General features: G+C 39.9%; 1 protein-coding gene across 17 annotated transcripts in view; it reads right to left on the bottom strand.

Moving 5' to 3' along the window:
- Nucleotides 1–12903, bottom strand: part of shank3a (SH3 and multiple ankyrin repeat domains 3a) — a 105013-nt gene that overhangs the window by 55756 nt on the left and 36354 nt on the right. For 16 of the 17 annotated variants that reach the window (XR_011086960.1, XM_068651031.1, XM_068651032.1 and 13 more), the window contains 3 exons: nt 2693–2801; nt 1550–1701; nt 12–179 (listed from right to left, as the gene is read on the bottom strand). Coding sequence is in view for 16 of the 17 variants with exons in the window: in XM_068651031.1 (XP_068507132.1) it covers nt 12–179; nt 1550–1701; nt 2693–2801 (429 nt within the window). In the remaining variant the exon portion in view is untranslated. Of the gene's footprint in view, nt 1–11; nt 180–1549; nt 1702–2692; nt 2802–4076; nt 4301–12903 lie in introns of those variants that run through there. The other variant, XM_068651046.1, reaches the window with a different exon arrangement.

Genomic DNA, 12903 nt, shown 5'->3' with positions numbered 1-12903 from the left:
CGATATGTCACCTGGTGAATCTCCTGCCAGCCGTTCTCGTCCACGCAGCCGACCTGCGCATGGTCGTGAAGCAGCAGCTCACAGCAGTAAGGATCCCCCCCCACCATAGAGCTGTGGTAGAGGGGAGTTAGCCCCCGACTGTCCTTGTAGTCAGGAGATGCGCCCAAGTCTAACAGCGTCTGAAGGGTAAAGAGGAAAAAAATGGTTGGGAAAGCAGTAGGCCTTCCGTAAATTTGTGTTTCTATGTTGTGAAATAAATGTGTGAAATGTGTGAAAGTTGAATTTTTCATCTTAAAATTATGTTGAAGGATATGAAATTTTGAGTTCAACCAATATTTTTCACATTTACTTCTTTTTCCGTATAACCTATCATATCCAACAAAGTAGCCTGTTGCTATTTAATGGTGAAGTTCATTCAGTTATATATTCACTGGCAGGAAAAAAAAAAAATTCTTTACCCCCTAAAGGTACAATAACAGCTTTTTTGTCACCAATTTGGTGATCATCGACTTATAAAATCATTCAACTGACATAATTCAGGTGTAATCAGGTTGGGGAAATTTTGGAGGGCCACATTTAGTTTTGGCTCTATTGATTTCTATTATTTATTTTAAATTACTTTGGAAATCGGTCATTCGTGACGTAAAACGAAACAATGGAAACCCCAGGGACAAAAGCTTGTCCATATGTTGTGCACAAAATAATAAACACAGATTAGATAACCTATTGTTGTAGGAGCAACATTTGTGGAAATCAATAACATGAGTCATGCGTGTGATCTGAGTCAGCATAGACGGAAGCCGTAAGAGAGAGAGCCTTCAGTAAATGTCACATCATTCAAAGAAAAATTGCTCAAGTATACTCCAGCGGAGGAGATTGCCTGCTCACAAACCTCTGATCTGCCAAATTGGCCCAGCGAGTATATTGTTGTGGAGAAATGAATGAAAGAGATGAGTCACCATTTCTGCTGCCAATAGAGTGACAGTTCATAGCGGGGGCTACTTTTTAAATGGATAGTTTTACCCCTTCCAGATAGAAATAAAAACTGAGTCAAACACATTTCGGTTGATTAAAACACACTTTTCAAGGAAAGCGCCATGATTAGGATGATTTTTTTTTTGCTTTGTCTTCCGAGCTTGAGATATGGGCGATGTAATCAGCCGCACTTTGGCAAACAGAGGTTTTGAGCTGTTTAATGCTTGTTCAAGCTGAAGTTTACTGTCAAACTAAACATATAACAGAATATTATACATTTAGTATTTAAAACAACCAAACAACATTGCCTTAAAAACTGACGATTAATACTAAATTATAATGCGAAGTGCCACTGATGGGCGATGTATTAGCAGCATTTGCGAATTTAGAATCATTTAAGCAATGGAACAAAAATGGTTAAGCAATACATGTGTAATGTTAGCCAATCTGTGTGTGAGTGCCTAGACTGAGCTGTGGCCAACAGCAGCGTGTGTTCATTGTTCATCATTTACTGTTTTCCTGACATTCAGCTTTAAAATCTGGGACAGACAAATATACGCGCAAAAACACTCACGATGAGCGCCGTGTGGTTCTTGCTGCGCACTGCCTTGTGCAGGGAAGTGATACCGTCCTTTGTTCTGAAGTCCAGGTGAGCGCCGCCGCTCTTCAGCACCTTGATGAGTTCTGCGCATCCCTCCAGCTGGACCGCCAGCGTCAGAGGACATTCTACACCATGCAAGCACAAGGACGCACTTAAAAATAACAACATCTATGTCACTTCATTCCTCAGTAGACACATTTAAAAAAAAATGACCTATTTTTTGGCTTACTAGAAAACACTTTATGGCCTTTATAGTAAAGGCCGTTAGTTCTAAAGCGCTGAACTGGAATTGTACAGGAGACCTCAGTAGTCACCAAAAACAAGATCAAGGTTTGACTCCCAATAGAATATTATATATTAACATTAAGCATAGTTAGAACACTGATCTTAAATGCAGGATATGATAATGATAATAATAAGTATAATTCATTTAAACCGTAAATGTTAACTGACAAATGTACCTAGATAAATGTTATAAAACAAAACACGTCTTAAAAGATTAAATGCAAATGCATTGACCTTAAAGACAAAACACAAATGAACTGTACTGTGGTCGTCGAAGAAACAAGGAGCCACAATAACGCAAAACTGCCCGTGTGAGACAGATTAATAGCTGCAAGATTAACGACTTCCTGTTGGCGTCAACAGAAACTTTTCTCCCGTTCCCGCTGGGAGACTTGCAGGTCACCGAGCATGCAAATTTCTATTAGGGATGGACAAACATTCAGAATAAATATGAGAAGATTAGGAAAAAGATCAAGTCATCTTTACTCGTGGCGTCATTTGCTAAACTGAATGATTGAAATTTTTGACCGTTTCTTTTTTTTATTAAGATGCTCTTAAAAACCTGCAAATTCTGTCATATTGTGACATGTGATAGTCATAAATGTAGGCACATTTTGTTAATTTGCTTCATTTTGATTGAAGTGAATGGAGTTTTGTTTTTAGAGCAAGGGCACCCAGTGCTTTTCACAATTTCTCAAAAACCATCTGATTCCTAATCCAATTTGTTGTTAAAAATACAACAATGGAGTGAAGGGGCAGATGTGTAGAAAATTCAAGAAAATGACACAAACGAAGTGCACATTATTGACTTTATCCTTCCAACTTCCTCACCTCCTGTGTCAGGATCGTGGAAATTGGGGTCCAAGCCTTTTTCCAGAAACCGGGACACCTTTTCAATGCTCCTCTGCTGCACATACTCCATGAACTTCTTCAGGTTGGCCTAATGGAGGGAGACAAGGGAACGAGCAGGGAGAAGGGGTTGTGGAGGCAGAGAAGGAAGAGACAGCTGTGATTGGCCCACGGCAGACTGATGTGGCTGACGCCGTTTAATAATGCAGTGGCAAGATGAGAGCTTAATTCACCGCGCTGCTCTTTGGCGGCGCGTGAAGAGTTTATGTCTCTTCTGTCATCACATCAAACAAATGGAGCATGCGGCCGTAGATAAGCTTGAGACAAAGACAACTGCAAGGGAAAAAAAGGTCTGGAGAGTTGACATGGCAATAAAGTTTTATTTACTCTTCTTATGTTGAAAATGGGCAGCACTGTATGTTAGTTGTGGGGGTTTTACTCCAGCTTTCTCTCACATTTCAGAAACATGCATAGTAGCGTAGGCTCACGAAAGACTCGAGATTGACTAATATTATTGACCATTAATATTAAAAAAGTTGTATTATGAAAGATTTTCACATGACAAAATTAAAAGGAATTTGATCACTCTTTTAGCTATAGTTGAAAAAACATAAAACAATGTGAAATACCGTAGATAACTAATAAAAGGGCTCACTGAACATTAAACAAAGTCAAGTAGTTCACACAAGTGCAGCACTCGGCTAACAAAATATAAAGTCCACAGAAATAGGGACAGATGAACCCCCTGGGAAATGACCAATACGTCCATGATGCAACGCAACATGGCCGATTCACAGACCTTACAAGAAAATAAATTATTGGATGGATGGATGGATGGATGGATGGATGGATGGATGGATGGATGGATGGATGGATGGATGGATGGATGGATGGATGGATGGATGGATGGATGGATGGATGGATGGATGGATGGATGGATGAATGGATGGATGGATGTTGCAAAAGGCATTTCAATCAGCAAGCATGAAGAGCTCATCAACAAATACAAGCAACCCCACTCTGTTTGACATTCATTATAAATGCAAACTCACAAAGGAAGCTTTCCAAATGGGGCTAATGTAGTATGAACAAGGTTTTGGAATGAGGTAAGAAGATAAAGCAGCTGGAAATAAAGCTTCCAATAGAGATTTGAACTCAGATCTCCTGACTGTGAGGCAGACTTGATAACCACTACTCCAAAATCAGACTGCTACGCTGTCGTGCTTCTGTGACTGAACAAATACTATTTTATATTTACCGGTAAATGAACTTTCACAACTAATGTAGTCAAGAAGCTTGCAGCCATTATGTAACATTGCAACACATATTCACACTTACAATGAGTAACAATCGATAAGGCGCTCACCTTGTGCAGCATCATACACTGTATTGTATGCTCTTCCTCGCCTCAATTCCAAGCTGCATTTGTCTTCACTTCGAGTCCCACCTGCCTGCCTCTACATGCCTGTACCCCGCTCAGGCTCCCCATTACATGACCCCCGGAACTGTTCGCTGATACACCGCCACAAACTGACGCCACAACCTGCTACTCTCACCATCTCCAGGCGAGTGAGCAAAATACTCTGTAGCTTTTTTCTGTCTACACCGCCCCCCCCCCCCCCCCCCCCCCCCCCCCCCCCTGCTGATCATCAGATGTTGGCAGATGCAGTTGTTATGGCAATGGGATATAAAGACAGCTCGCAAGTGGAGGATTCGCAACTATGGCGGTCTTTGTGAATGCAGTGCAAGGAGGTCCGCAGGTTTACAAAAGGTTTTGAGCTATGACTTTTGTGGGTTGTGGACAGCCTGACAACCAACTCGTCTCCCTTTTCTAGTATGTCACCCAAAGCTTTGAGGTATCACACTGGGTCATATAGTAAAAAATCATTTAGAAAGATGCTGGACAAAAGTAGTCTCCATGTTTCCAGGTTGCAGTAATAGTATTTGACATTTTACAGTTAAGTAAGGCATAGTTTTCGCACATTAGACAGCGGAGACAACTGCTCGGTTTTTCACAATTTTCATTTTATATACTTAATGTGATGGATTCAGATAGTTAACCACACTCTTCTCTATAATGGGTAAACTTAAGAAGACTATTTAGTTATTTTCAGTATACAGGGCCTCATCTCATTCAAACCAGAGGAGTGGCGACTGAGCCAACTGACAACTAGTATATAATGTCTGCAGGCTTAAAGACGGGAGGTATGCCGAGTCAGCATTTTTTTTTAAACGCCACATTATGAGGGGCAATATACGTGGCATATGCATTCAAGAAGCGGTCAAAACAAAGCATTAGCAAACATCGCCAGTGAATTACAGCTGCACCTGCACATCACTTACAAACACCGCAAGTGAACAAAGCAAGGACAGAGACTTATGAGGCACTGGAGCGGCATTATGATATAGACATCGTCAGTCTCAATGCGGGCCATGTGAACACAACTAATGCATCACTGTACTTTGCTGTACTCATTTATTCAGTGTGATCTTTGTGGGTGGTCAACAATAATAAATAAATTGCCACTAGCTGATGCACATCTTCATATTATTTTCAAATCAGGAACTTATTCTTGATAAAAGTTGTGGAATACGGCATTTTCTTTAACAACAACAAAAATGTCATGCAGCAGTTTGCATTTTATTACAATTTCAAACTTTGAAGGCTGCGAAAAATATGAATATGCATAAAACATATGCATGATGGAGCCAAGTAATAAAATGAAATAAAATATATATGGAAGAAAACTATTTAATAAAATAAAATACAAAGGAAAAGGGTTAAACTTTGTTAAATACTAACCCAGCCTTTTTAAGGGTTTAACATTGTAGCACAGCTTAGCTTTGACACTCGAAAATAGTGACTCTTCACCCGGCCGGTCTTCCATGATGTGGGCCGAGTGGGATTGTTTACATTCCAAATCAATTTGAAAAGGTTTGCTCACAGATGCATTTTGGAAAACTGGCAGCTTGCACATTTCCTTGAGGTGGCAGCTCTACCCCGAGACACAATTATTTGTATATACACTACTACAGCCCATCTTACATAATAGCACCCCTTTAAAATGTAGCCACCTGCTTCCCAAAACTACCTTTCAATTGCACCTTTTGATTAGGGCTGGCTTTGATAGTTTATTTTGGTCCCTGCGACACAATTTTGCACAGATGGTTGCAAATGGGTTGGCTCAAATATCGCACCAAAAATATCCTATGAAGACAAATAAGAAACCCTGAGGTCTACATATGTATGTACTATTTTTATGGGGGATGTTTGGTTGAGAAGACCCAATTGAGAGTTGAGAGTGCATGGTTTGAGACCTAATTGAGAGTTTTAATTGAAGGGTTTTAATTGGTATAATAAGCATATGAATAAAACAACAACACTAAAAATTCAGAGGCATGCTAATTTGAGTGCAGCGTGATTTATTTTATACTTTTCACTCATAAAATCCTACTTATTATATGTTAACACTATTAGCCTTTGAAGAACTGATTGAAGACATAAGTTCTTGTTTTTAGTTTCACTGATTCAATGCCCTTTAAGACTTTTTGCAGAGGATGAAGAATATATACCTTTGAGTATTGTTGGTAACTGTCTACATGTGTGCTCAAGCATCTGTTGTTTAAAGGAATATAAAAGTGCTATTACCAATCATTTTACTTAACATTTTACTTGTCTGTTATTTACCCTTTTTTGAAAATTTGGCACTTGTTTTATTGTGGCACTTGTATTATTCTTGCACTCATATGCGCTGCTGTGACAAGTGAATTTCCCCGCTGTGGGATGAATAAAGTTCTATCAATCAATCAAAACACATCTATGGTGCTTTGCATTGTGTAAATGCAGATCATAAAAAAAAAAAAAAAAAAAAAAAAAATATCCTCACTTCAGTTGAAAACATCGAGAGCTCACCTAACCTAGAAAGAGACCCCATTAAAGCACTTCATGATGCTGGTTGTTCGGACGCAACTACCAGTGCAGCTTATCGGCTTCCTTTGCAGCCATTTATTATTATTTTTTTTTCCTACTCAGTTGGCAGTTAAATACAGGCCTGTGCATTCATGCGTCACGTACGTGTGCTGTACATACGCTAAGTGTGTCAAACACTCGCACTGGCCTATATTGACACTCATTATCAGGACGGCCGCTTCGCCTCTGGTGCCTCGCAGCTTGCCAGCACGGATGAGTAGTCATTGGCGAGGATGCTCGTATAGACCTTTTCACCATGATGTCACAGATACAACTCAGTACATCAGGGTGGCAAAAACTTTTGACTGCACCACTAGTCAACAAATGCTTGCATGCCATTTCACCGAGTTGGAACGATTGCCACAGCAGGCTGAGTGATTTTAAGTATGATTTTGGCCTCTCTACCGCCCCAATTTGGACAAGGAAAGTTAGTCGAAAAAATAATGATGGATCAGGTAAATCGCTTCAAAGAAAGAACGTTGAAAATGGCCGTCATCATTTCTACTGATTATAACAAATGGGCTTTTTGTTGTCATACATGGGCGAAAAAACTTTCAGGGTACATCAGCCCCAGGTATAACAAGTTTTTGCAAAATTTAAACTTTTTGTGCCACCCTGGGACCTGACAAAAATGTCTTAACATGAATGTGTGCTAGTACAAGGCGTTCGGCCAAAATGTGAGCGCAGGAAGATGCACGCGCTGCTTCGAGACGCAGAGAGACAGACTAAACATTTGGGGTAGAAGAGCTCGGGATTTGAGTGTGAGCCCACCAATACACAAAAGGCCTGCTGTCAAGCCAGCAAGATTACACAACTGTGATTACACAACAACCATCTGACAAAAAAGTTTTTGGGAAAAATATGCCCTCAAAGTTCTGAGAGGGGATCCACACAATCAAAATCATTGCATAGAGTGTGTGCTGGACTCTAGGTGTTCAATACAGTTGACATCATGAAGCAAATAATATCACCACAAATTATCCAAATTAAATGTATGCCATGGTACCAAGAATATCCCAAACCCAAAATGACAACACTGGAAGAAGCTGTTGTAGCTGCTGTAGGCCACCACACACAGCCAGACGCTCATACACAGACATGCAGGCCAACTAGACACAAAAATGGCCACGCCGGCTTCAAACCCAGGTACGCACTATGGCTGTCCCACCTCCTTGCTATTCATCATTTCTCTGCATGGTGTGAGCACACGCTCATCCAGCAACAAGGCTTGCAAATGCGGAGAAAACCCACACAATACTATACTATGATTGTCCATTGTTACTTAAAATGATTCACTAAATAAATGCAAAACAAGGAGGCAGCCTAAATTGCAATCAGTACGCTGCCCAATAAGGATCCTATTAATTACGCAGTTAACTGTGTGATTAGAACTCTCATTAAACACAGACACAGACACACACACACACACACACACACACACACACACACACACACACACACACACACACACACACACACACACACACACACTCAACTAGATCTGTTCTATGACGCTTGCACTCTCACTTTCTCTCTCTATGTTGTATGTAGCTGGCCTGAGATAGTGAATTTCTATAATCGCCACAATCCTCATCTAACAGGATTGTATTGTAAAGCTCCCTGGTACAGAAGAGACCAACTAGACTCTATGACAGCTTAGGGACTTTGTCCCGATGAATAGGATTTACTTTGTGAGGAAAAATCTTTATCCTTTTACTCATTGTGCAGCCAAAGAAATAATTTTTGGGGGGAGGGTTACTTTTTCTTTTCTTTTTTATTTTTTGTAATGACTAAAAGCTTTGAACAACATGTCATAGACAACCACAGGAAGCAACACCTCATTCACATACATTGAGTACGCACACAGACAGAAATACTCGCGCGGGCACACGCAGATTCATAATTCATTGCACTTAAGATGAACACACTGGATGTAATATTCATGAGCACAGAAAGAAAACATCCCCACAGCGTAAAAAATAAAAAATAAAAAAAATAAAAACGAGTGGTGTTACTATAGCAACCGCATCCATCATTAGCCATAAGTGTTACATTTCAAGCAATATCATATGTGTCTGGTTTGGACTCAATATACTGAATGAAATTATGAATTCAACACTTGTTTATACTTAAACATCAATGACTTATGAATGTATACACAAAAGGCTTATTTCTCTCCAATATTACTCACAAATCTGTATAAAGCGAGTGCGTTTCCTTCCTCAAAATAAACCATTCACCTCACAGATGTGGCATTTCAAGATGAGCAGATGTGCCTTAGGCTGCCCGATATAAAGAGTCGCTTCAAAATGTGCACCTTTACTTTCGCTCTGTGTGTGTGTGTGTTTCTCTTTCTCGTTCTCTCGCTCTCACACAATTGGGCAAGAGAGCCGTAGTTACTGATGTATACTGAATGGTATACACATACAATATGACAACCGCACAAGGAGTAGACACACCGAACTAAGTGGTCAATCTGACTCGCCACGACCCTTAAAGGCACACTTCATCTCTACAAGAGGAAAACTTGTCTGGCTCACTGACTGACAACATACCACTAATGAGAAGGTTGAGTGGACACTTTGCCTGCATTGATGACTCAACAAAACAAAACAAAAAAATAAAAACAACAAAAAATGGCCAATACCGCTAGGGGAAAGTTTGAGTGGTGATGGTGGCTTTTTAAAACGGCCGTATAACTTGGGACCAATATGCCTATTTTTCATTCATGAAAATATAAGAAAGCATAGAACAGCCAAACCAAAAGGGAGAAAAAAGCAGAACAATAAGTTTAGCAGCACAGTGCACGATTGCATAAGTGTAGCGTCTAACCTCAGTGGCGTTGCTCCTTGAAGCCCTTTCCGAATGCAGCATCACGATGCCTCCCGGGTAATACTTTTCAAAAGGTGCTATGTATTATGTATATGTACAGGATAGATAGGAATATTATTTTTGCTGTATTTCTGGCAAGCCAGGAGGTAGTCTCCTTTTAGCTAGCAGTGTTGGCTTGATTAAAGGCCACAACAAAGCACAGAGCCTCTTTGCCACCCAGCGCCACCAACACACAAACACACACACCCAGCTTACTGTATGTGCCCCCCTCCAAAAGCACACATTCCGCTCCACTCTCAACTAATTCCACCCACCCGAGCGGCCACAATGGTAGGACAGCTTTGTTGTGTCCTTCCAATTGCATCCAGGCTCATTTGGCCAAAGAGACCTCAACGGAAGAAATATGAACGTGATGAATATAAGGTGTGCAACATTCAGTTGGATGAGGTTATGCAATTGAAGCATTACACTGAAGGGTGGAGCTGATATGTGTATTTTGAATATAATTATTTAATTAGGTACAAATTATGATAATTATGCCATTACTGCATTTTAAAAGTTCTAATGTAATATATTTTATAACATTCATTAACTAACTAACTAACTAACTACCTGGACTAATAATAAAAAAAATACAACTATTGTCCTCCCATTAAATATGACAACAGTTTTTTGAATGCATTAGAACGCAGGCAGCAGGGATGAGGAGAATGCATGGTGTCATCACAATCAACAGAAAGGAGAATGCTGATTCAGGATTGGTCAGATGTTTTCCCAAATTCACACACACATACACCCCACCCCACACACAAGAGACAAAACTTAATTTGAAGTAATTATAAACCTTTAACTGCTACTTAGCACACACAGAGCAACATCCCATACAACAAAAATGTTAACTAGATAAATAAAGTGATGAATAAATAGTTTTTTTAATTAATGTAATTAATGTAAAAAAATGTCACAGATCTTCAGTGTGAGACATGCAGTGGGTCAATATTGCTCATGGCACGTTATTTTTGGGTTGTATATGTAACAGTGATGATCCTGCAGCATCCTATGGGCTTGAAACTCACGAGAGTGTGAGGGCCACTGTGCTAAAAGCCCTGACAGCTAAATAAATGATTATTTTCACAAACTAATATTTTTATTTTCTCCATGTTTTGGTCAGAAACTGGTGTTTTGGGTCTACTGCTAATTATTAGTGGAAATTGGCAGTATCCATAAGAAATGAATGGCATATAAATGTGTTAAATGTGGACGAGAGGTTGCGTGATTAATCGGACAATACTTTCATAGGGTGAACGCAGCCTATTTTTGCTGCACCAGCACAGAAGAAGAACGAGAACAACATTGGGTGCAGTGCAGCAGAGGCAACACAATGGCCGGAAAATCTATGATCCACTATATTTGGACCTGGGCTACGAGGGGGGCTGCGGGCGACAAACGGAGAACACAAGAGGGCAGACGACAAAAACTGCCGGCTAAAAGAGGAGCGATGTGTGTCGTCTATTTATTCAGACTGATGATTATTAGAACTCCATTGTGCTTTGTGTGCGCCTATGGCATCTCATTCCACGGCCATCTATTCAAACTTCCTGACCCAGAAAGTCTCATGCGAGTGGGCCGATGTGCCCAGAGCTTTATGATGTGAATTATGTGAGACCAAGTTAGGCAACAAGGCGGAGGACTTTCAAGGCCAAGCTTCAAGTCCTATAGCGGCCTGGATGAGTGATGATGGATCAGTGGATTGATACATTTATGACTGACTATACACAACAAGGGTCCTCGGTATATGACGGTAAAGTTGTATCAAGGTTACGAAACAGAAAGGAAACTACAAATACAGCAAGGCACAGTTGGTTAATCGCATATTTACTGTTTTTTGTGTGATTATTTTATATTTGTGGCCGAGTGATGTCTTTTTTTTATGCTAAGCTATACTGTGATAACAGTATGCATTAAAATATTAGAATATTATAATTATTATCCAGAAGTTTTTTAACCAACGTTGGGGAACTCTGCAAAGAATGATGGTTTACTGAGGAGGAACTTGTGACGTCTCCATGTGTATATGCATGTCTGTACTATACTGCCCCCTGGTGACAAGGGTTTTTTAAAGCAGAAGGAGCAGAACAAGGTCCACAAAATCGAAAAAAGAATGTGCCCAAAACTGTTTCATTCTTTATATTTAATTTCATAATGTCATTCCTGTAAGTTTATTTTACGAAGTACATTATTTTGTACATCATCGAGTTCTATTACGTTGATGTTTTGGGGAGGCTGGAATGGACTAATGGCATTTGCGATTTTCGATTTATTTCAATGGGAACGTGGTTATCCCACGTGAAAACTTATCCCATGTCAAACTTTAAACTGTGTATTTAAATAAATAACGTATTAAAGCACGCAGAAAAGGTAGAACTATTTTTAATCAATTTGAACTCTTTCCTCCCGATATTGCAGACTTTCAGTGATCGTAGGTGGATCCGCAGCACATCCCTCGTAATCATGGGCTGTGTACTGTTATGATAATCAGCCGTACCACAACACTAGTTTGGTTTCAAATGGTGTCACTGCTGTTATCGCACAAATTTACTTTGTAGATGTGACTGGGGTGTATCATTAAGCACCCAAGGCCTTATTTTCCGTATGGCCTGATTCCAGAGCGTGGTGAACAAACAATCAATTTCCTCTTTGTACTCTCACATACATACACACAGACACAGTACACACGTACCAATCTTCACCCAACTGAAGTGTTTAAACAGGACATAAGCTCTTGTGGTGCCATAACACTCTCAGAGTCAAGTACCACTGGGTAAATAGTTCAAAGAATGCAAGGCAAATGTTGTGCTTTAGAAGTGAACCAGGAAAGTATTGATTAGTTTTATTGAATGGATTGATGTTTACTTGTATGTATAGCTATGGTGAGCAAGCTAGGTCGCATGGTCCATATGCGGCCCGTGAATGCATTTCATCTTTCCCACCATGTGTTTGCAAACGAGGCAGAGTTGGCTCTAGTACGACCCCTGAAAAAAAGCACCAAAATTCTTTGTGGGTGTTGGATCTCGGACACTATACACAATATTCTAATATTTTAAGAAAAATAAATAAAACAACTTCAATAATGATTCAATTAAAAATCTATTGCTCATAAAAGTTAAATAAAAAAAAACAACCCCAAATAAAAGTTAAAAAACAACCAGCTCGTAAAGATCGCAATGTACTGAAATGTTAAATACAACTGAACTGTACTTGGGCAATCATCCTTTTGCATCCCACGTTCCATGAGAGGTACCGCGCATTTCAAAGTTTTGCTCTCAAGCCAAAGCAAAAAAAAAGATAAAAAGCAACTTAGTTTCTGGTATTTCAAGGCATCTAGACAGAC

The sequence above is a fragment of the Syngnathus scovelli genome, chromosome 6, assembly GCF_024217435.2.
Source record: "Syngnathus scovelli strain Florida chromosome 6, RoL_Ssco_1.2, whole genome shotgun sequence".
Classification (NCBI taxonomy): Eukaryota; Metazoa; Chordata; class Actinopteri; order Syngnathiformes; family Syngnathidae; genus Syngnathus; species Syngnathus scovelli.
This window is presented reverse-complemented; position numbering and strand designations above follow the sequence as displayed.